Source organism: Camelus ferus, chromosome 15 (assembly GCF_009834535.1).
Source record: "Camelus ferus isolate YT-003-E chromosome 15, BCGSAC_Cfer_1.0, whole genome shotgun sequence".
Lineage (NCBI taxonomy): Eukaryota > Metazoa > Chordata > Mammalia > Artiodactyla > Camelidae > Camelus > Camelus ferus.
In genome coordinates this window covers 45,834,984-45,860,353 of record NC_045710.1, presented here as the reverse complement: position 1 = coordinate 45,860,353, position 25,370 = coordinate 45,834,984, and the positions used below count along the sequence as shown (strand labels likewise).

Below are 25,370 nucleotides of genomic sequence, written 5' to 3'. Positions count from 1 at the left end.
TTTCAAAAGACTGTCATTTGATGATGGAAATGAAGCCCACTTCCTTTCAATTAAGGAGGTATTTTATTTTAATCTTCCTAAGACACATTGCTAAGCAAAGTTTCCTTTTTAAGTCATGTTTAACTAACTGTAGTACATGTTTTGTTTGCCAGCACGAGATTTTCCATGGACGCTCAAAAACAGACGCCCAGAAAAACTTCGAGACTCACTCAAGGAGTTGGAGGTATCTTTCCAAAAGTTTCAAAAATGGCAACAAACAAATCTGTTTTAAAACATCTTTCAGCAGCTTTAATTTTTATAAAGGATCAACTCCTCTGGTGATGATAGCTTTGCTTTTGTCCTGTGAGGAGTTCCAAAACAGTTGCATCTTTGTGCAGCATGCTGATCTGTGGGTTTTTTTTTTTTTTTGCTTGCAAATCAGAAGCACTTTAACTGATAACGACAATGTGTATAGCCAACTGCACTCTCTCTTTTTCTGTTTCCTTCAGGAGCTGATGCAAAACAGTCAGTGTGTGCTGAGCAAATGGAAGAACAAATATGTCTGTCAGGTAAAAAGGTTTGACATGCTTTCGCAGTGTTTAACCAGTGGAGCTGAAAACTATGCAGTAATTGGTATTCTTGTGTTATGATAGGTAATGGACAAAAACTTTTTAGGAGTGGATATTTCATAGTTTGAATTCTAGTCATTCTAGAACTAACATTAGACAGATTTACTCAGGCCACCAGGCTACCTCATTAATCAGTATAGTTGTACTGACACTATAAACACTAATAAAAGTCTTTTCAGATGGCATTTTTTGTTTGTCATAGATTCAATTAGATTTTTGAATGAGGATGAAACCATGGGACCATGGGAAAAACCAGTGGTTTTTTGACCACTCTTGAAAGCATTTGTTAGCACCGTGCTTATGGAAATCAACAAGCAGACTAGAGTTTGACCTAACATAACAAGACATTTGCTCATACTTTTTGAACCCTCTAAGCTGCGCTGTTTAATATTGTAGCCAGTCGTCCTTTGTGGCTATTTAAATGTAAATTTAAACTAATTAAAATTAAAAATTCACTTCCTTAGTTGTCCTACACACATTTTAAGTGCTCAGCCATATGTTACCATATGGGCAATATAGGTACAGAACATTTCAATCACAGAAAAAGTTCTACTGGATAGCACTGTTAGAGACTGGACCAGGTGAGCTGCATGTTGAATGGATCTAAGTTCAGGACATAATAATCACTTGTCCATTGATCATAAGATAATGGACAAACACTTTAGCTTTGTCGATAGCCTTAAAAAACTATTTGCCTAGAAAAATTTTACTTGCTTGTGGTAAAAAGAATGGTTAGTCATATTATACTCATATATATAATTGAAGTTTCATCAGAATGTATCAGTTTAAATTCTTACTTGTTTATAATGTGATTTACATATTTTAGGTCTGACTACTCTTGTTTGAAGTTTAGACCTGTGGCTCTATCCATAAATCTATAATACTGAATTTGTAGTAATTGCAAACTTATCTTAATCTACTATTTGATTAATGACTCTCATTTTAGTGGCTTCTAGTTTTTCCTCATTTTTTGCTTAAACTAGTCTACCTTTACTCATAAAGGTAACTATTTAGTTACCACCTTAACTGTCATAATTATTACTTTCCAGAGACTTTTTACAAGGCTGAATTAATATTTTTAGAACTGTAATACTTCCTAAATTTGACTTAGAATACTATTGAAATGGATAGGGTTATTTAAAAAAATCATAATTTGTTTCCATAAAAGTTTTAATCAAACTTTGAAACTTGAATATAAAATATGCCTCAGAAAATTTTAAACTTAGTACAACTCATTGTACTTCTCAATGCCATTACTCACTTTAAAAGCAAGTTTAAAATTATTTGACTGGAGGGCAAGCCTATGACCTATAGTAAGAGGTGTGTCTCATGGCCTCCACCCTTACCATTGCACAGGGTAAGTTGGAACATGTCAGCTATCTTAAAATATGCAGTGAAGCATCCCAGTAGGCAATCCTTTTAAAACAGACTTTATTGCATTTTAATTTAATAAGCAGGTTTGTATGTACGTGTGTATGGGAAAGTATGAAGAGTGATGTCCCTCACTATAGAATTAATTCAACTCAGAAAAGAAATATGCATGATCAAATATATACAAAATGACTTTCATAATTTACAGCAACCTGATAATACTGGTTTCTTAGGCTGCTGTACCAGTGAGTCTGCTGTTAACACTTCCAGTGGAATTTATCTTTATATTCTGTCATATTTTGTACTTTATTCCTACGATGGATAAGATATTCCAAAAACAGACCTTTTACCACTAGCACATTCTTGATGTGATATGTTAAAACAGGATAACTTGACCTCTACCCTGCCCACTGGTCCAGGTTAGTCCCCACATCTTTGGGGTCTTTGAGAGACCTCCTAACATTATCCATCCACTTTCTCAGTTTCTAGAGAGGACTGTTGGCTAGGTCTAAAAATATGTGTATGTGTGTTATTCCTAAAGATCTCTAATATGACAGTAAATTAAAAATTTGGCACTCATCCAAGATTTCAGAAGGATCTCCTTAACCTTTTGTTAGTTGCAAAATAAACAGTCTCCACAGGCTCCCCCAGGATCCCCGTTCTGGGCATCTTCCAGTGTGATGGCTCCAAAGATAACATGTCGCTTAATTTCTATTAGTAATTTCCCCCATATATTTAAGCCCAAAATAGCAGCAGTTGACCGCAACATAATGTTCTCTAACTCTTAGAAAAGAAGTGAGAAAAGTTCCTGAGTATCTTGGTGTTAACATAGTTGGATTCGTCTGTTTTTTTACTGTGGCCGCTCCTTAATTAATGTAAGTCTTTTGCTCCCTCTTCCCCCTCCAAAACAGGGTGAATTTAGGATTTATGGAATTTATCTTGATTTTCTTCTTTTTAGAGGATTCTTATTTCTTCCAAAGGCTCAATTGTTTAGGAATTAGCAAGGCAACTACAACAACAAAGAATTTCAGAGGATGAAATCTGAGCCTGAATTTTTCCCACTGTTGAATACTGAGGTTTTTTGTTTTTTAATAGGTTGTCATCATTACCAAAGCTTAGTTTATGTTGTTGATTCAATGACCTATAAATCGTACCATTAAAAAAATAATTCCTTCAACTTGTAAATTCAGAAGTTTATAAATCAAGACTTATTTATACTTGTGTTCTACATGAAAATTGTCTTTCCAAGTTGGTTTTTCAGACTATACATATCCCTAGTTTCAAGTTAATTAAAAGTATAAGATAGAATTTAGAGTTTTAGTTTTAATAGCTATCAAGTGTTTCTCATTGTTTATTTTGGCCTCCGAAAATTATCTTATTCTGAGAAAATAATTTAATAATTTCCTGCTTTGTTTTTTTTGTTGTTTGTTTGTTTGTTTTGGCGAGGGAGGTTTATTTGTTTATTTTTAAAGGAGGTACTGGGGATTGAACCCAGGACCTCATGCATGTTAAGCATGAGCTATACCCTCCCCCGGTAATAATTTCCTGCTTTGAATTTCTTAAACCATTTCCAAACTGTTTTTAGGGAGTAATATTTTTCAGCATTAAGACACTATTAAATTGTACACCATTGTAGTGGAATTTTTAAATTCCTTAACTTGTCCTTTAAGTCACATGCATATTTGAAGATTACTGCATAATTAGTTAAAAGCAATATTATCATTAGGATAGATGTAACTTCATGTATATTGATTTTATTTTTTATTTTTCTAGCATTTTTTATTGAGTAATAGTCATTTTACAATGTTGTGTCAAATTCTAGTGTAGAGCACAATTTCTCAGTTATACATGAACATATATATATTCATTGTCACATTTTTTTTCCACTATGAGCTACCACAAGATCTTGTATATATTTCCCTGTGCTATACAGTATAATCTTATTTATCTATTCTGCATTTTAAAATCCCAGTCTGTCCCTTCCCACCCCCCACCCCCTTGATAACCACAAGTTTGTATTCTATGTCTATGAGTCTGTTTCTGTTTTATACTTCTGTTTTTGGGGGTTTTTGGGGGGTTTTTTTTAGATTCCTCATATGAGCGATCTCATATGGTATTTTTCTTTCTATTTCTGGCTTACTTCACTTAGAATGACATTCTCCAGGAACATCCATGTTGCTGCAAATGGCATTATGTTGTCGGTTTTTGTGGCTGAATAGTATTCCATCGTATAAATATACCACATCTTCTTTATTCAGTCATCTTTTGATGGACATTTAGGTTGTTTCCATGTCTTGGCTATTGTAAATAGTGCTGGTATGAACACTGGGGTGCAGGTGTCATTTTGAAGTAGGGTTCCTTCTGGATATATTCCGAGGAGCAGGATTCATATGGTAAGTCTATTCCTAGTCTTTTGAGGAATCTCCATACTGTTTTCCACAGTGGCTTTCCTTGCTTCCCTCTCCCACTCTTAATGATTTAGATGTCTTCTTTTACAATTTTGTGTTTATTCTTTTTGTAATTCATGGCAGTTATCTCCTTTCCAGTTATGAGTTTCTCATTTTTGTAGCATCCTGCTTCTTTTCTATTTAGAATAGACCTGTCAATACTTCTTATAGCATGGGTTTAGTGTTGCTAAACTCTTAGTTTTTGCTTGTCTGTGAAGTTCTTTATCTCTCCTTCTATTCTAAAGGATAGCCTTGCTGGATAGAGTATCCTAGGCTGCATCTTTTTTTCATTCAGGACTTTGAATATATCTTGCCACTCCCTTCTGGCCTGTAGTGTTTGTGTAGAGAAATCAGCTGAAAGCCTTATGGGGGTTCCCTTGTAACTCACTCTTTGTTTTTCTCTTGCTGCCTTTAGAATCATTTCTTTATCCTTGACTCTGGCCATCTTGATTATGATACATCTTGGTGTGGGTCTGGATTCTTCCTGTTTGGGACCCTCTGAGCCTCCTGTACTTGGATATCTGATTCCTTCTTTAGGTTTGGGAAGTTTTCAGTCATGATTTCTTCAAATACCTTTTCAATCCCCTTTGTTCTTTCTTCCCCTACTGGAACCCCTGTTATGCGTAGATTGGCATGCTTTATTTTATGCCATAGGTCCCTTATATTGTTTTCATTGTTTTTTATTTGTTTTTCTCTCAGCTGTTCTGATTGGGTGCTTTCTGTTGTCCTGTCTTCTAGGTCACTTATTCATTCCTCTGCATTATCTAGCCTGCTTTGTACAGCCTTTAGGTTTGCTCTCATCTCAGCAAATGAGTTTACTAATTCTATTTGGTTCTTCTTTATAGCTTCTATTTCATTTTTGACATATTTTATATCCCTAAACACTATTTCTTTTAGTTCGTTCTGTACTTTGATCACTCCTTTTTTGAAATCTTGATCTAGTAGACCATCAATGTCTATTTCCTTAATTGTGCTTCCAGGGGATTTCTCTTGATCTTTTAATTGGGAATGGTTCCTCTGCTTCTTCATATTGCTCATATCTCTCTGGCGCTGTGGCTTAAGGAGTATCAGTTAACTAGTTCTCCTGGAGACGGTGTGCTCTTAATGATTTTATCGAGAGGTCTTTGTGTCTTCGCCCTGTTTCGTGTACTCAGCTTGCTGTTTCCAGAGGCTCTCCTTGGCACCCTCATCTGTGCTGCTCCCAGTGGCTGTCAGCTAGCAGATTGCGCCCCCTCCCAACACTGGGTCAGGTGCTGAGCTCTTAAGCAGTGGGCGGGCGGGTCACTCTCAACTCCTGATGCTGCAGTCAGATGCTGTGTTTGGGCAAGGCAGGTGGGCTGATCGCGCCCCTTCCCAGCACCATGGTCAGGTGCTGCGTTCCTGCCAGGAAGGTGAGGGGCTCCCCGCCATCTCCTGGTGCTGGTCACTCTGCTGCTCTGTGCAGCTGCCCACTCCACCTCTGGTCGGCGCTCCGAAGGTGGGCTCTGGGAAGACCGCGGAACGGCCTCACCCCTGCTCCATGCCAAATCTCAGCTCCTTGTTTGTCTTGGCGGTGTGAGTTCTCTGAGGGACCAGGGCAGAAAGATCCTATCTGCCTCAGGCTGTAAACAAGTCTCAGTCCTGCCTAGGAGGTTGTGGAGCCCCTGGCGTGGATTCAGGGCTTGGCCCCACACCCACCCGGGCACTGTGCACAGGAGGAGATGGTGGCTGTGGCTGAGCCCCTCCTCTCTTCTCGCGAGAGGCACCAGTAATGGTGCTGCAGGTCTGAGGAGACAAAGGCTATTGCGCCCCTCCCCCCAGGGCACACCAGCCATGTTGCTTTGCTTTTTTCGCAATTTATGGGGGACCGAGGTTGTTCTGCTCCGTATCCCCTCCCAGCCATGGCGCGCAGCCCCCTGCAGGCCCCCGGGGCTGCCTCAGTGCAGCCACCCCAGTCCTCTGCCCAGCTCAGGCAGCCTGTCCCGGCCCCAGCTGCCGGCTCGCGTCTCAGGCTGAGTGTTGCCGTGTTGCCGGGACCCTTTGTGCCCGTTCAACTCAGTTCTGTCAGTCAAGGGGTGGTCGGGGCAGACCTGAGCCTCAGAGGCTCCCCCTCCGTCCCACTGGCCTCTCTGTTGGAGAGGGGAGACCCAGCGAACGAGCGCCAGTCCTCCTTCGCTGCTCCCTCCCCGCGGGATCCGTCCAGCACTGTTTTTCTTTCTTTTTTCCTTTTCTCCTACCAGATTTTTGGTGTCTTTGTCTTTGGAAGAGGGTGATGTTCTTTCGGAGTTTGCAGGTGCTCTGGTTGGCTGAGTAGGTCCGTAAATGTGTTTTGGTGTATTTGTGGGAGACGGTGCGCTACAAGCGTCCTTCTACTCCACCATCCTGCTTCTCCCATGTATATTGATTTTAGATTAAATTTTTTGAATCACATATGTACATTTGACTATAAAAGTATATGATATAATCATCTTTACCCTGATTTCTTTCTATACCAATTCGACATTTCTAGATACAATTTTAAAATGCCAAGAAAAGATAGCTTTCTTTTTAAATTCTTGTAATGAATTACTTGACAGGCTATGTAAAAATATAAATTATTTTCTAAGCTTATCACAGATAAACTGAGACCTTATGCAACTCATTTCATCATAACTTCCTCAGCTGTAGAATGGATAGAATCATTACCTGTTCTTTCATTTCATCAACTTGTGTGAAAATCACTTTTGGTTTCCTCATAAAATAATAATTGACAAACCATAGTTTTAAGTTACAACTATTAGTAATAGCATATTATTTATACAAAACCCATCACACAGTAATTATTGACTGCCACCATTTTGGGAGGCAGTAAAGAATTGTAAGGTGTGGGCTGAGTTCCCAGCATGACCTAGTCAAGGAAAATAGACACATGAAGTCACTTAGACACTAGTGAGTGCCAAGTTGTATGACACCAAGTAAAAAAGATAGTAAGAATTTAGAGAAAGCCCAGACATTAGGCTGGCAGTGGGATGTAGGCTAAAATATGAAAACCAGAGGTGGTTTGTAGAAAGAACAAATGAGATGGGATAATTATTTTCTGGAAACACCAAACTGTAGGGTTTCTGGACTTGGAGATGCTGTGCATGGTGTAGAAGTGAAGTGGCTAGACTGAAAATACGGAAGTTAAGAGAGAGTCTGTATCTGGAATGGTGAGATTTTCCCCAACTCCATTCCCCTCCAGCACCTAGGCCTATATCTTGAGGTAACTTGTTTAGAGGACACTTCTCTGACAAAATAGATTATTCCTCCCAGAAACCTATAGATACTGATACTTGGTAGTTTACTTTGAAAAGGTAGTTGTGCAAACCAGTCTTTTTTACATTGAAGCCCAGGTTAACAAGCTTCCTAATACATACCAAGCTTCCAATCAGTGTTTTGGAGACTCACTTTTAAATATTATCAGAGAGCCAGAGATCCATGGTACTTCTCAGGAAATCTCCATCTGTAAATCTGAGATCTGTGAGTCTGAGGCTAAAACAAACAAAACAAACTGAAAAGAATCAGGAACAGTGCAATAAACAAAACTAAATTCAAGGAATTAAAATTAATCCCCACAGAGAAATAAGAGGAGCTCTTGCATCCTTGAAATAAGAACAGGATGCTATTTTGCTATTTTTGTAAAAGGAATACTCAGGGAAAAGGAAAGCTCTTGGGAATTAAAAATATGGCAGCATAAATAGAAAAATTAATAGAAGAACTGAAAGACAAAGTTAAAATACTCCTGTGATGCAGAACAGAGTGACAAAAGGATATGGTAGTGAGCAGTAGGCAACAGGAGATAAGAAAAGTAGAGTATCAGGCCAGAAGGTCAAACATCTTACTAATGAGAGAAAATAGGAGAGAAGAAACAAACAAAAAAAAGAAGAAAATTTCCCAGAACTGGAAAATGCTCGTTTCCAGTTTGAAAGGACCCAGTGATTGAAAACGAAGACCAAAACCAAGGCATAGTTTGTGAATTTTAGAAAACCAAAGATAGAGAAGATCCAAAAAGCTTTTGGAGTAAAAAAGAAAAATAAGACACAGAAAGGAATGGGAATCAGACTTATACCAGACTTCTCAACAGTAACACAGAGAGTTAGAAGGTAGTGGAATGATGCCTTCAAGATTCTGAAGGGAAATGATTTTTAGCCTAGAATTCTATATCTAGGATTCTAAATTGTTATTCAAGCAAGAACATTTTCAGCCTTGCTAGCTCTCAAAAAACTCACCTACCTGCCATGCACTTTTTCTCAGGAAGTTATTGGAAGATGTACTTCCCTAAAGCAACATACTAAACCAAGAAACAAGATTCTTGGGATCCAGGAAACAAGATTCTTGGGATCCAGGAAACAGGATTATACACAGGAAGGAAGTGAAGAGAAGTCTTAGGGTGATAACTGTGCCTTAGACCTAGAGAGCAACTAGTCCAAGCTGGGACAGGGGACAGAAAGTTCTTCTAAAAATGTTGGAGGGAGGGAATAAAAGGAGCTAATAGATCTGATATCTGATCTGATCTCGGAGAATTAATAGTAACATTTAATAAGAGGTAATAAAAGATATAATTAAACAATAATTACATGGTTGATATATTTATGTATATCATTATGTATAAATAATGTTCTTTAAGAAGTTTCAAGTACTATTTCTTGTGGTGTTAATTTTCCTCACCCTTTTAGGTAATAGATGTCTATCACTGAAGGTGTCATTATACAGGCTTTGTGTCTTGGTGACAATACCACTCAGGACCAACCCAAATCCCCACAGCACATAACTTTACCAGGTGGCCTGAGACTGACTCAATATACTGGGTATCCTTTAGCCGCCCATTTGGGCTTCCTCCAACTAGAAGCCTCATTTAGACTTGATCTAATTCTAACTGTCCCCAAGGGTTACCCAGCATAGTATATATAGGCTGGTTTATCTCACAATACCTACTAGTTAGCTCACTTGCTTTGATAATTTATCAAGTTAAGTAATGACTTTTATTCAGGTTTCTGTTACATGCCCCTGAATGCAATTCTAATGACACAACACATTTAGAAATGTGGTGGTAGAAACAGAAGAAATTACTGAGAGTTGAACATGATTACATTTGAGAGTGGGATGAGAGGCTGTGGTGGGATAAGACAGTAAGCAGCTGTTTTAATTCTAAGTATTCTTTGACATTTTAACAATTTATACATGCATTTCTTAATTGAAATATTTTTAAAACATGCCGGGAGTGCTTCTGAGAGTCAGATGTCAAGCTGGTACTAGGACTGCAGGTGATTTATGGGGGAGATGTGAAAGATAAAGGCCAAGGGAGCAGGAGTAGGTGGGGAAGCTTTTTTGACTGTGATACTGATCTGAACTCTGTGGAAGGAGAGGAAGAGACAATTGGGTATGAAGAGCCTCAGGCTGCAGCATGGTGCTCAGAGAGTTTCAGCCAGACCACGTGAAGAGTCCCCGAGCCAAAGTTGCTCATTAGAGGAGTCCCCTGTGGGACTATACCATATCATGCTCGGTCAGTGGCTAGTAGCCCCCTGGGTACATTTGGTCTTTGTCAGTCAACCGTCTTCCCAGCCTTGGTTCCTCCTGGAGGAGTTCTGAGTGATGCACGTCCATGGCCATTGCACCCACAAAGGTTTACATTAAAAATAAGAATGTGTATCTGTATGTGTGCATAATACAGTACTGTACCTGAGCAATCTTAATGTTCAGCTAGCCTATTTAATAACATGATCTAATAATTATTCTTTCATAGGCCAAAAAAAAATTCATTCCTTTCCAGGAAAAATAGAAAGAACATTTACATTGTATCTTGACTACTTCAATCCAAAGTTTGATGACCTATGATAATTCTTCTATACATTAATTATTTACTCTTAAAAATACAGTAAGATATGAACCCAGTTTTGGAACACGGTTATTACACAAGATTTTGATCTTCTTTATAATAGTGTATCTTTGTATCATCAATCAACATTTCCTTCCTTTTCGTTTCATAAATGATTCTTTCTTCTCTTGTATTGTTTTCATTTAAAAACATTTCTCTAAAGAACTCATAATGCCCTGTCTCTGCCCCTGGCATTTGTGTCTAATAATGTTTTGGAAGCTTCAAGGTATTTTGCCACAAAGGAAGCCAGTTTAGGACTATGAACTTCCTTTGTATATTCAGTTATATAGTTAATAGTAAATATGTGTAAAGCTAAATGAGTTCAAAATCTTAATAATCTAATGCTTCTCTAATTGATTTTCAAATGTACTTATGAAGTAGTAACAAACACGTGCCAGGCATTTATCTACTTTATAAGGAGAGAGTAAAATTTTATATCGATATCTAGCTAATTATAAGACTTAATGTACTGTATTTGAGTACTTGTACTGAATTTTTATATAAAAACTTAAAATATGACTTACTTCTCATTTAGAACTTTGTATTAGATCTGCAGTTTGGAATGTGCCAGTTAGTAATGTACATATAAACTAAGCATTTAAGGTTGAGTATGCGAACCCAGCAACTTTACACTCATGATATTTGAGGATATTATGTTATATATATGCCAACATAGCTGATAGAGAAAACATCACCTACTTTTGCCAAATTGTGATTATACTACTTATTTTTAAAAGTAAAGTTAAAAAAATAAAACTATTAGGTTAGCAGATACACTATTAAGTATCTGCTATTTGTATATCATCTTTGGAGAAATGTCTATTCAAGTCCTTTGGCCATTTTTTAATTGGGTTATTTGATTTTTCATTGTTAAGTTACAGGAGTTTTTAAAAAATATATTCTGAATATCAACCACTTTGTCATATATATGATTTGCAAATATTTTCTCCCATTCTGAGATTGCTTTTTCACCCTCTGATGCAGTCGTTAATTGTGTGCTCTGATGCACAGATTTTTAAAGTTTTATGTAGTCTCATTTGTCAATTTTTGCTTTTGGTGTCATATCCAAAAATAATTTTCGAATCTAACATCATGAAGCTTTTCCCCTGTGGTTTCTTCAGGGAGTTTTATAGTTTTGCTTCTAAGTGTATGTAGGTCTTTAATCCATTTTGAGTTAATTTTTGTGTATGGTGTAAGATAAGGGTCTGTTTTCATTCTTTTGCATGTGGATGTTCAGCACCATTTGTTGAAGAGACTGTTCTTTCCCTATTGAGTGGTATCAACAGTCTTATTGAAGATCATTTGATCATATATGTGAAGGTATACTTCTGGGCTCTCTATTCTGTTCCATTGGTCTGTAAGTCTGTCTTTTGCCAGTACCGTGCTGTTTTGATTTTTGTGGCTTTATAATATATTTTGAAATTGGGAAGTGTGAGTCCTCTAACTTTGGTCTTTTTCAAAATTGTTTTGGCTATTTGGTATCCCTTGAGATTCCCAGTCAACTTAAATAGACACTACTCTTTTCTATTTAAACAAATAGACACAATTAGCACTGATCTCAGGCACCCCCATGTCTTATCCCTTCCTTCAGAATCAAATTTCTCAAAAGAATTGTCTCTGTTCAGGGTCTTTATTTCTCTATTGCTCACTCAGCACTTAACCAACTTCAGTCATGCCTTTCTCCTGATGACACTGAAAACCTTTCCACTAAGTTTACAAAAAATATCTCTGTGTCACTAAATCCAATAGACTTTTTTTTAAAATAAATTATCATCCTAGATATCCAGGAGGATTTAACAGTACTGGTCCCTCCATTGTTCTTGAAATGCTTTTTCTGTTAGTTCCCCATGGCTTTGCTCTCCTAGTATTCTTCCTGTCTCTCCAGCATTCTTCTCTGTGTTCTTTTCAGGCCTATGTTTCTTTCCGCTGTGCTTGAATGTTAGAATTCCTTAAGGCTCGATTCTAAGCTCTCTCCCCTCTCCTCTGAACTCCTGGCTTATCAAATTTATGTTCATAGCTTCAGTGCCCCTTCTCTCTAGAGCTCAGACCTCTCCCCTGGGCTCCAGATCCATAAATCCAGCTACCTACTTGCCTTCTCCCCTTTGGTACCTAAAAGATATTTCAAACACAGTATCTCTAAAATGGAACTCAGCAGCCTTGACCTTTTCCTCACATATCATTCCAGCCTCAGTAAATGGCCCTGCCTTGCATTCGTTTTTGGAGACCAGAAACCTAGAAGCCACCTGTTTATTCTGGAAATTATCCTCTTCTCTACCCAGCTCCTACTCCTCCCCTGACCACATACCCAACTAACCTCTGATTCTTACTGATTTTATCTTGTAAATCACTCTCACATCTGCCAGAGACTTTTCATCCCTTCCCTCATAACTTTAGTCAGAGCCACCTCCCTTCGCCTCCCTTCTGGAATACTTCAGCACTTCCTAACTGTTCTACCTGCTTCTGTTTTTGCTCCCCACCAATCTATCCTCCAAAATGATTTTTTAAAGGCAATTTTGTTGCTCCCCTGAGTAAAACTTTTCTACAGCTCTGGAGAATAGATAGGAAACTGGTGAATCAGGGGAGGGGAGCAGAGGTGGGAGGGATACAGGGATAGGAATAAGACTTTGATTTGTATACCTCTGTATAATTTATTGTCATTTTTCTGTTGGAACTACATGAATGTATTATCTTTTATCTTAAATCAATAAGTTGAATTTTAAAAATTATAGCATCACACTGTTCTTAAGATAAAGGCCATACTGAACTGGTCCCAACCTACCTACCTTTTTAACTTCACCTCTTACCAAACTCTCTTCTAATCTCAGTGCCACAACCACACCAGGCTTCTGTTGCCATCCCTCATGTTCTACATGCTTTCTCTTGCTTCAGGGCCTTTGCACAAATTGTTCTTAGGTCTGCCTGAAATGCCCGTTGCTCCCCTTTCACTGAGGAAACACGTTCTTATCCTTAGGTCTTAGACCATGAGATACCACTTCCTCAGGGAAGCTTTCCCTGACAAGCTCTATCCCCTCTTACGTGCAATTACAACTCCATGTTCTTCTTGGTACTCACTGCAGTTCCAGTTTTACATTTTTATTGTGTGACCGTCTAATTACTATCCACCTTATTGATTTGACTGAAAGTTCCATTGCAGTAACAATTTAATAATACTGATCCTAAGAGATCCCTGCTACGCTTAAACCCATCATAATATCCTATTGCGTGTTAAGGGTGAGTGTGTGTGTGTGTGTGTGTGTATGTGTATGTGTGTTTAACTCAGGAAGTGCTGTTGTCAGTCTTCAGTAGGGGACTGTTATATACAAAGTTTCCAAAATGACTTTCTTGGAACATCTTCAAAGATTAGTATTTCATGGATTAAGCTTTGGGGAATGCTTTGACATTTATGCTATATTAGTATGTGCTGCATGGAAAGAGAAGGGGTGGTGCCAAGGGCAGCTTTTGAGTATTGCCCTAGTGAGAGGATGGACAAGGAGTTATATTAAAAATTATACGTGTGAGAGAAATTGAAGAAAGAGTATCAGAAGAATTTACTGGTGAATTTGAAGTTTCTTGGGTAAAGGTGAACAAGTAAAATGGGACACAGCGCAAACAGACACATAGTGCAAGTGCTGCCCCACCCTGAGCTCATTCCCCTTTCCGTGTTAACCAGTCAGCAGTTTGGTCTGTGTCCTCCTCCTGTGCATTTACAAACACTCATCTGTGTGTAAGTATGTGTATACATATATTTTTAAATAAATGGACTAACTCTCGCCATACTCTTCATGTAACAATGTATAACACATTTATCAATGATCTACATCTGCCCTTCTTATTTTAAGTCGGGACAGAATAATCCATAGTTTGGAGGTCCCATACTTTACAACTGTTAGTGATAATCTTTTAGTAAATAAAGAAATTGGACATGGGTGAGCGATCTGAAAAGGCAATACTATAAGAAAAAGAAGTGTCTTAAATTTTTTTAATAAGTGAAATTGCAGAGGAGAGGAACTCAGTTCAGTTTCCTACTCATTCCTTTTAGTAAGGAGCCACTATTGTAGTTCATTTTCAATGTGATTCAAGTTCCAGCACCTTTTGTGGCATTAAAGCATTCTTTAAAACCACAAAATAAGAAATATATTTGTGGCCAGATATTTAATGGCTGCTCCTTTAATTTTGAAAAATTTATAGAAAAATAACACATTAAAAAGTCATCCATAATTCGAATTTTTAAAAAATCTATGAGGCTAGAAGTTAAAGTTCATGCCTCAAGCTCCCAATTCCACCTCTTTGGGATACCTCCTGTCAAGTTTGGGGCAAATTCTTTCTTGTATTTATACAATTTCTTTATGCATGTATGTACATCTACTACACCTGCTTTTCCTCTAATAAAATGAGATGATGCTATTTATGTAGGTCTGTAGCTTTTAAAATTTTACCCCCACCCCACGTCAGCAATGTTTCATGGACCTGGGCAGAAATTTTCTGTTTAATTAAACTTATCTATCTTTTATGTTATCTCCATTTGTTTTCTTGTACTAACAACATTCACAATAACCAAACTAAGAAGCAACTGATTTATCAACTGGCACAGCAGTTTATTAACTTACAGTGTGAGATGTATCTGGCATCATAGACTTTGCTCATTTGCTTGAGGCATTCCCACCTGATGGATGAATTACTCAAGAGACTAAATTATAGATAAGAAGGCTGATTGGTGAGCTGAGAATTAGAACAAAAGCGAGGAGGTGTTCTTACAGGATATTTCTATCATGGATGGCTCTCTGACTTGCCCTTGGGCTTTTTCAGTCTTGGCAACCGGCATTAGTCATCAGAGTTACAGTCCTGAAAGTGGTTAGATATGTTTGGAACAGGCTTCCTCCAGGGTCCTGATCTGAACTGCACACTGCCCACTGCTCCATTTAAGATACCTGACCAGGTCCTCATTTGTTACCTTTCTGTTACCTTTTCTTTATGTGAGAAAAGTATTGATTAGAATTTGAAGCGCTCCCAAATCTGCTTGATGGGGATATGGAAAATATCTTTGCCTCCACAGCAACACACTAACGAGCGCTGGGTTCAGGTGAGCCTTTGTGGAAGTGGCTAAAATATAGAGATGTGGTAACCACTGAGTCTCCAGACATTACCCAGTGTCCCCTGACAGCCACAATCTCCCCCATTTGAGAACCGCTGGTTTAGAGGGAAGGAGCTAGAGAGACGAAAACCAGATGGGCTATTGCATGTAAATCAATCAGTTGAGAGTTAAAGGATATTAGTTCCTTAGCAGCAGAAGAAAGAATATAGGATTTATCCTATGTCTTGGGCTCTACTTCTCTACTAATTATGAGACCTTTGGTTAGTTGCTTTACCCTCCTGATTGTGAGTTAGTATAAGGACTAACCTTGTTATTATTTTTTTTAACTTGCATACCTTTTATGTACCAGAGTTGTATGGGCATTTTATATGAATTATAGAGATAGTGTATATTAAAGTCCCCTGTATATTATAAAATTCTGTGCAAAAGTAGTGTTCTGTCCTGTTCACTTCTTATCACTGCTTTTATTCTTTAGATCTTTAAAACTACTGACAAAAACAAGATTTACCTCTGTACCTTATTCTTTTGTGACTTTTCCAAAATATGAATATTTTCTAAGAAGAATCACTTTTATGTAATTATTACATATATAAAAGAGCTAGATTTAAAATTACATTAGGGATTAAAATGTGGCATTGCTCATTTTATGAGAATAAGTAAGAAAATGAGATTTCTTAACTTGAAGTGGACTCAGGCAGATTTCTGAGCATGTATCTACTCTATATACTGAATAACATCACACAGATCTTTGGAAAACCTCATTGTTAACACTTCCCTATCCAGAAAAATACCTGTTTCTTCCTTGTCCTTTTGTTTCTTGTCCTTAGTCAATTCTCTCTAGTGAGTCAATTAAATTTTTTTCTTATCCTTGTCTTAAGTACATTCACTTTTGTCTCTCTACTTTAATGGATTAGTCAGGCATGATTTCCCTCTGTACTCAATAAATGTTTGCTGAATGTCAGAATAAATTTCAGAAAACATGTTATCTGCCTCTAACAGGTTATCTGCTAAAATGATCAGTGACCCTACTCTTCATTATAGATTTCCCCAATGTAATGTTGTTTGACTGTCTATAGTTCTGAGTTTCTCCAGAATTTATCCCATGGATTGGATTAGGGGGCAGATTTGAGAGAGCTGTTGGGTACCATCATGATGCAAATTCACTGGGTCTCCAGAGGAATGAGGTTTATAATACTTTAAACATTTACTTCAGCCCTAGAATTCACTCCAAGGATCCTAATACTTTGTTGCCCCTCTGGATTGTGGTGTTGAGCACTTGCTGTCTCCCACATGTCTCCTAATGATTTCACGGGGTCAGTCTTGGCTGCCCTGTCCGTGATTCACCTCTTACATCAAGGATTGAACCTGTCACCCATTGCTGAGTTTTAGTATTGACCCTCCATACCTTTACTTTGCACTTCTCCCCAGATGTGATAATAATCACATGGATCTTGGAGTTTTCTTAACCAATGAGAATATTGAATTCAGTTGAACTGTGTGTGATTACTATTGTAAAATAGCTCACTCGCAGTTACTTGCTGTGCCAGTTCTTCAATACCAAGTATGAGACATTTATCTTCTTTACGGCTGCCGAATTCCCTTGTCTAGGAAGCAGCCATCTATCCTAACGAAAACCTCCACTTCTCTCTGAGATGAAGTGCTCTGCCGTATTTTGCCAACGTGTGCCTGCATTGTTCACCGCTGTACGTCGCTCTATATACTTGGCATATATAGGAGGTGCTCACATATTTTTGATCTGCTGAAGGAATGAAACTTAGATTCTTGTGGTTGCTTATGATTTGTTTTGCTTAATGATGTCATCTGATAAAATTTTCTCTTTCTTCTCTCAGTGCCATTTCTAATTAAGTACTCAATATAAGGTTAAGAGAAAGCAATTTAAAGAGCCATCTGAAGATCATGAAAATCATGTCAGTTTCTTAAAAGAGAAAGCACATCTCTCTAAGCTTATTGAAGAAAATGAGAAGGAGAAAATGATAAAGGCAACAGAAAGAAACATGGTCAGAGCAGAAACAGCAAGGAGGGTCTTCCTGTCTGGAATGGTATCAGAAAAGGAAAAGCTTCTGTTCCTATTTTGCCTCAGTCATCTTCTGCACAAAGAACAACATTAAAATTGGAACGGTGTTAGGAAATCCCATGGGCTTTCTCATTTATTCATCCTGTGGCTCTCTTCTCAAACTCAGATCTGCTCTGGAAGTGCCTCCCTTTGCCTCTCTGTCTGCTCTTTTTCATTTTGTGAGCTGTTGAATTCTCCAATTCCTTAAAATGGAATAGGACAATATATTAGAGCCCTTTTTCCTTCTTGTCCTGCCAAACTTGCGGAGGCCTTTTCTGTTTTGAAGGGCTTAAGAACTAACCTTTAGGGGAAACAGGTAGAAGCATTTTCCTGTCTGCACTAGACTATTTTCCTGAGTTGCAGACTGTTTTTTCCCCCTAATTCTGTTTATCTCAATTAGCATATCCAGGAAAATCTTTGGCACCAGTACTTGGAAACTTTATGCTTCTCCACAGGTTGTTTTATAAAAATTCATTAATTAGCCTATTAATGTACTTATACCTTCTTATTCCAAAAACTGATATTAAGTATACCACTAGAATAAAAGATATTTAGAAATTTAAAATGATGGACATACCTTGAGCCTAATGAGTACCCAAACCAGGATTCAGTAAGAGGGTAACCTGATCTTTTAACATCTCTAAAGATTCAACTATCTCAGAGCTCAGACTTTAAACCACTTTCTCTTTTTCCTTTTCTTTCTTTCTTTCTTTTTCTTTTTTTTTTTTTTTTTTTTTTTTTTTGCGTGGATAGCAGAAATTTATTTTCTCTCACAGTTCTAGAAGCTAGAAGTCCAAGACCAAGGTGCTGTTTGGCTTCTCTCCTTGGCTTGTAGACAGCCATCTTCTTTTTTTGTTGTCATATGACCTTTCTTCTGTGTGTGCACGTGGAAAGAGAGAGCCCTCTGGTGCTTCTTCCTCTTACAAGGACACCAGTCAAATTAAATTAGGGTCCCACCCTTATGACCTCATCCCTCATTTTTTAAGGAGAGCTTATCCAGTTCCATGACTTTAAATACTACCTTTACATTGGTGATGACTCAAATATAATCTCCAGCCCCCACTTCACCCTGAACTTCAGACTACTTGATACCTTAAACTTAACATGTCTACAACCAAACTCTTGATTGCCCCTAATCTTAAATTTGCTTCTTCTCAGGTGTCCTCTGTCTCAGTAAACCCAGTTTCCCAAAAACCTTTGAGTTTTTCTGTTGTATGCCACATCTAATCCTTTGGTAAGTCCTGGTTGATCCCCTTTAAAATGTGTTTCAACTCTATCCACATACTGTTTCCTCTAGCATTGCAGTTCTAGGTCAAGCCATCATCCTCTCTCACCTGGACCACTGCAATAGCCTCCTGTGATTTCCTTGCTTCTACTCTTGCCCCAATTCCTCTTTAAAACATAAATTATTTTGTAATTCCCTGCTGCTTAAACCCCAGTGGCTTCTCATCAAAGAGGTCCAATGTAGGCTGGCCCCTAAACTACGTCTCTGATTTCCCTCTGACTTTCCCTCTCACTCACTCCCCTCCAGCAACACTGGCCTACCTTTCCTCAGTTGTCCTAGGCACATTCTGACCTCAGTTTTTGCATTTGCTGTTTTCTGCCTCAAACTCCCTCTCTTCAGATAATCACATGGCTTGTTCCTTCACTTCATTTGGATCTGTACTCAAATTTCATCTCCTAAGAGAGGCCTTTTTTATTTCTTTATTAGTCATCTGCTTAAAACAGCACCTTCCTAAAACCTCCATCCTTATTGTGCTTTATTTTCCTCTGGGGTTCTTACTGCTCTCTGACATTATTTTAAAACTATTTTTTAATTGCCTGGGTCCACATTTGAATGCAAGCTTCCTGAAGGGAGGTGGGGCAAGGGCATTGTCTGTTTTGTTCAATGCTGTGTTTTCAGCACCTAGAACAGAGCCTGGCTCATACAAAATACTAAATATTCTCTTGTGGAATAAATGAGTGAATGTATGCATAAGAGGCTGCACCCATCCTTTGAGAAAGATACTGAAGTTACATCCAGGCTCACTCGCAGGATCCACAGTCCCCAAATCACCGCCTCTACCACCATGTGTAAATCAGTTGTCTGCTGGTGTGTGCATGCTTTCCAAGTGTCTCACTGATTCTTCCCTTCAAATCTTTCCAGCTTAAGTTCCCTCTTTTACCTACACTCACAGTTGTACTTTCCATCTCTATCTGACAAAAATAGTCTTTTAGAATTTTATAACATAACAAGTGCTTATACATAGAAAAAAGTAATTTTTATTAGGAGACAGTTAGTTCATGATAGTGGTTGTAAAAGCACAAAATAAGGAACAAGAAGTTTGAGATTTGGACAAATTAAATTCCAAAGTTCTGAAGGAACTTGCATATATCTTAGAGACAATATCCTTGTTAAATCATGGTAAATGGGAACAATGACAAAAGATTGTACTGGTTACAACTCACCTGGAGTCTGGTGTTCCATGTCTAACATTGAGTCCAGTCTGGGCACAAGATTTTTTAAAAGATAAAAAAGAATCTGTTCAAGGATGGCAAACGGTATAGTGAAAACACTTCATATGAGTAGTGGTTGAACAATAATGATAATAATAATAATTACAAACATTTACTATGTGCCAGACATTATTCTAAATACCGTTTAAAAGTTATTTAATCCTCATCCTGTGAAGTAGATACTATTAAGTCTCTTTTCAGAGGGGGAAATGAAGTCACAGAGGTTAACTCCCTCAAAGTCACGCAGCTATAAGAAGGAGAGCCAGTGCTGATTTCATTCTGATTTCCGAGTCTGTGCTCTTAACCACTATATTATTATCCTTTAATATTCAAAAAGAGCACTATAGAAGAGAAATTGGGGCTACTGTAGAAGTTCTTATAAGGCAGTGTTAACTTTCACCTCAAGATCAAGCATTGCCACCTCTTTCTCAGTCCTCCCAGTCTCTGCAGTATGTACTCTTATAATAGGACCAGTAGCAGCACTTTATTACACTTATTTGCTTATATCCCTACCTCTCTCTACTAACCTATATTTAACCTATTTTAAGGATTATATTTGATTCACTTTTGAACCACTAAATTTAGTTTACTGTTTGGCATATAATGTTCAGTTTCTCTTGAATGAAAAAACTGAATGAATGATCTTTAAATTGATTAGAACCATCCAATGGTGGAATGGCTTTCCTGTAAGGTAATGAGCTTCTGGTCACTGGCAGCAGTCAAACATGGGCTGTGTACTTGAAGGATGCTTGAAAGAATGCTGCAGAAGGAACTTCCATGTCATGTGGAAGTGGAAGCTTAAACCAGGTTTCCCTCCAGCTATGAATTATTTGATCTTATGATGTGTTAATTATGATCCTTTCTCTAAACATTTATTTAGCACCTCCTATGTGCTTGGCATTGTTCTAGGCACTGAAGATACAAAGATAAAAGTGCCCTAGCTAGTATCATGAGGAGCTAGTAGGCAGTAAATAATTAAGAGGTGCTTAAGAGTGTAGGTGTAAAGTTTTAGCAGGTAAAAATAAAAAGAAAAGGACAAATTTTAGAAGTATTTTGAATAAATGGGGAAGAGAGAAAAAAGTGATTACAATGAGAAGTAGATATGAAAGATGACCCTAAAATTGTCTGCCTGAGAAGGGAGAATGTAGGAGGTGCGACCACATGTTTATATTGTTATGGGGGAATTCCTTAAAAGGGAAATATCAGTGTTTGTCATCCAGGTATATTGCAGGGCTGGATGTAATTCAGTAGAGATTAATTTGTGAAGTATTTTGAAATTCTTGGAACAAATGTGCCTTCTCTTATTAGTCTCCGAAACCAATAGAGATGATTAGGTCCACCTCCCCCTTGCCCTCTACCCTCTTTAAGGGTATTAACATGAAATGGCCAGTTCATTAAGTCATGTGGGACTCTTTGGTTTCTTTTCTGATTCATGTGTCTGGAATGTGTTAGGCAGTAGGGAACAGTGGCCTTTTTTATATTAACCTGGTCCCTCTTGCTGTGCCTCTCGCACACATGTCTCAATATGTCTTGTCACAGAATTATCCTCTCTAGCTGGGACATGATGCCTAGGTAGGTGGGGAATTCCCCTGTTTTGTTTAAAATCATAGTTATCTTTGGGTTTGACTAGCATATTCATGATTAGTTTACTGACAATTGGTTTTTTCTCTTTATGCCATATGCTATTCCATGATTCATCTGCTTTGAGTCTGTTGCCTTGAAGGTGAAACAATTTCTTCCAATGTTGATATTTCATAATCTCGTAGATAACAAGCATACGCATATGCATAGTCCTTTCAGGAGTTTTAAACATTTGGAGCTGAATGAATTATGCTGCCACAAATGGAAAGGAGCAGTATAAAATCATAATGGTGATATCCAGTCATCTTTTGTTGGGTGGTTGGGTGAACACTGATAACAAAGCCTGTGTAATTTATTATATTTCTTTATCTCTCCTTGAGAAATTATTTCTGGTGTGTGTTATTTATGAATTTTAATATTTAACATTTTACTTTAATTGCCTTGATTTACATGAGTTTTAATATTTTAGGCAAGATCTTTATTTGTAGAAGTGCGGTTTAAATTCCAAATAAATCATAATACTTGTTAATATTGTAATGGTGGCATCTTTTCTCTAATGTGTAGCAATGACTTCAATATTTAAGAAATCTTAATTTCTGATATAAATAGTAATCTTTGAAAATATTTTAATAGAACACATCACATTTCTGAATGCAACGCGAAGTAACTTTTTCTGCCCAGGTATTTTCTAAGTATTTAGAAGATTAGACTTATAAGCAAACATGAACTAAATTCAGTTTCTGCATGTAGCATTAATCAATGCATTTACTGTGTTGCATCATTTGGCCACCTGTATCTTTTTACTCATAATGTCAGTGATTGTTTTTCTGTGAAGAAAAACGCTTTGTAATTCCATGGTGTAGATGCACATGTAAATATCTGTATAAGTTGTACATTTGGAAAGAGATTTTTAAAAGATTCTAATTCTCAGTTTGTCTCCCTCCTCCTCCCCCCCTTTACCTGGTTTTAGCTCCTCTTTGGTTCAGGTGTGCTGGTGTCCCTAAGCCTTTCCGGGCCGCAGCTGGAGAAAGTGGTGATTGACAGAAGCCTGGTGGGGAAACTCATCTCAGACACCATCAGTGATGGTAATTACCCCCATGTGCAAATCAATTGCCTACATTAACGGAGGGGCAGGAGAAACGGTGTGTCAACAGGTAGACTAATTATTACCACTGGGGACTTTCAAATACAAGTAATTGCTTGTAATGGCATAGTTTCAACCCCTGGGACCAATACAAGTTTTGACTAATATTTAATATCAAAGTTTCTGTCAAGTGTTAGGCTCATATTCTTGAGTATTTTTTACTTTTTCTTTAAAAAAAGTGAACATAATTTCAAAATAGGTGTTTTTTCTTTTAGTGGATTGACTTTTCAAATATTCTTATTTTCCAGTGAATTTTGAATACATAACCAAAATGTGTCAACACAGCCACCAGTTCAAACAAATAAACAAAAAACCCTGTGCTTTGACTCCTAGGAAGACTGTTCCCAAAGTCCACAAATACTAACTTTTGAGAGAGTTTGGGCAGTATTTCTAAATATCAAAAATCAGTGTCAAATATACTAGATAAATCTGAATCCTATTAAGTGATACCACAGTGAGTGTATAATTGCTACAAAGCACATTTTAAAAAAAAGATTTTAAGCCAGTTATTGAAAAGGTAGGATACTGACATTTATTGGGCTCTAAAAGGCTCTGTGCTGTGCCACCTTACCTATTTCATTTAATTAAAAAAAAAACTATTCATTGTAAGGTATGGTTATTTCCCTTTTATAGATAAGGATTTTGAAGTTGAGATACTAAGGAACATGCCCAATGAGATACTAAGGAACGGTTTAAAAATGACTGTGCTGAGATTTGAACCCGGGTTCTGGCTGCACTACACTGTGCTGACTCCTAAAGTTTTACAATTATATTATTTTTATTCAAGGTAAAAAGAGGTCTAAGAAACAGATTGCATTATCATTAGAGATTGAAAATGGTCAGTATCTTGAACTAAATAATCAAAGGAAGATGTGGTCTAGTGGAAAGGACAGAGGTGAGAATACAGAAACCTTCCTTCTGCTGTGTGTGCTCACTAACTACCTCGGAATAAATCTGACCCAATTTCATCTTCTTAGAGAAAAGCACTCTGCAGTATGGCTGTCATTAGCAATATCCCTGATAATAATAAGCTGAGGGTAGGATTGTAAGTGTTCCATTTCCTCTTCCTTATAGGAACGTGGTGCTAAGGAAGCTTCTCTATGGAAGAAGTTCCATTTTCATATGTCTAATAATTGACCCCTTCATTGACACTGCAAATAAAATAGTGGCTATGATGATTTTGTCATATTGATGCTCCTCTATAAGAATTAAAAGAACTTCCAACACTATTCATGTCGCTGAGATATCTTTTTTCACATGTTTCTTTTATTTATACCCCAAATAATACACTCTCATGAGACCACGATAACAATGTGATTTCTTGGCAGTTCTCCAGATTTGCCTGTAATTGTGTGGATCTACTGTTGGTTACTGCTTGCACAGCCAGGAGTATGGGAGTAAAGAAAAATATATAAAAATTTAATAATTTCTTTATGCTGGGAATAATATAAAACATTTCTCAAATTCCTACTATATGTTTTTATTAATAATTTTACAACATTAATGGTCCATTATATAACCATGAATATTAATTATCTACCTATTTGTGTTCTTTACAAATAAAGCTATAGAAATATTTTTGCTAATCTTCATTATTAAATATTAATTTAGGTAACACACATATTGGGTATAAGATGCTTTATTTCATTCAGCATGTATACCCTCAAAAAGAAGGTTCATTGATGAAAAATTTTAGAAAAAGGTTGGTAGAAAATACTGACCTTAGCCTCTAATAAATCCAACTTATTCTCAGATGGTTTATATAGCATAGGACTAAAGGCTAAGCACAAATAAAAGTAAATGTTTTCATTTTACATTCAGGTGTGAAGCTGTCTTTATTTTATGGTTTTCTTAGCCCCATTCCAAATACATCTCATTTGGAGGTTGTCCCCTAACATCAGTGTATATTGAAATGGTTTCAGGAAAAAAAGGAAAAATATTAAATCCATGCATGATTAGATTGATGGTTATTGTTTATTCCCAGTATCTCTAATATCCTTGTAGAATATCATCATAGTATTTAAGAGACTTTATTATTTCAATTAATATTTACTTATCTTCTAAAAATAGCTTTTTATAATATTTCAGTGGAAAAAACTATCAATTTGTTACTATTCTAACTTAGTATCTGATCGTATTATCAATTTATTTTCAAAGCTCTTCTCACAGACAGCTTTATCATCTTATCATTTTTGGCACAAAACAAGCTATGTTTTATTCAGTTTACCAAGAAGATGGATTCTCCTGATACAAACAAAAGACTGGAAAAGCTCTCAGCCTTGGATTATAAGGTAGAGATTTCAGTTTATGTGGTCATACTGTTAATTATTAAAGTATGCTAGGGTATCACATGAGTTGATGTTATGCTCATTTTTCTTGACTGTTTCCAGGTTTCAGAAAAACCAGAGTTATTATAGGATTAAGCTTGATTAACTATGAAAAGTGCCCATCCAAAGTTTTCTTTTTAACTCCTATTATGGGGGGAGTCTAGCAATGGCATGTTTGGAGCAATTTATATAGTACTTATGGAAGTCAGAGACAGATAATAGAGGCAAGTTACACATTGGAAAATGGTTTCCTTGCTAGTGGTAGTATATATATAATTCTCATTTTTCCTTAAGACCTCATATCATCTTTCTGGGCAAGGATAGATGCTCTGGCTTCCATTTCACAAGAAAAGAAAGA

The 25,370-nt window shown here is 37.2% G+C and overlaps 1 protein-coding gene across 11 annotated transcripts in view; it reads left to right on the top strand.

The window, feature by feature from the left end:
• The window catches only part of WDPCP (WD repeat containing planar cell polarity effector), a 287,957-nt gene that overhangs the window by 82,726 nt on the left and 179,861 nt on the right, over positions 1-25,370 (top strand). For all 11 annotated transcript variants that reach the window (XR_004326365.1, XR_004326366.1, XR_001366999.2 and 8 more), the window contains exons 5-8: positions 153-223; positions 489-548; positions 22,512-22,626; positions 24,843-24,976. Coding sequence is in view for 8 of the 11 variants with exons in the window: in XM_032497660.1 (XP_032353551.1) it covers positions 153-223; positions 489-548; positions 22,512-22,626; positions 24,843-24,976 (380 nt within the window). In the remaining 3 variants the exon portion in view is untranslated. The remainder of the gene's footprint in view (positions 1-152; positions 224-488; positions 549-22,511; positions 22,627-24,842; positions 24,977-25,370) is intronic.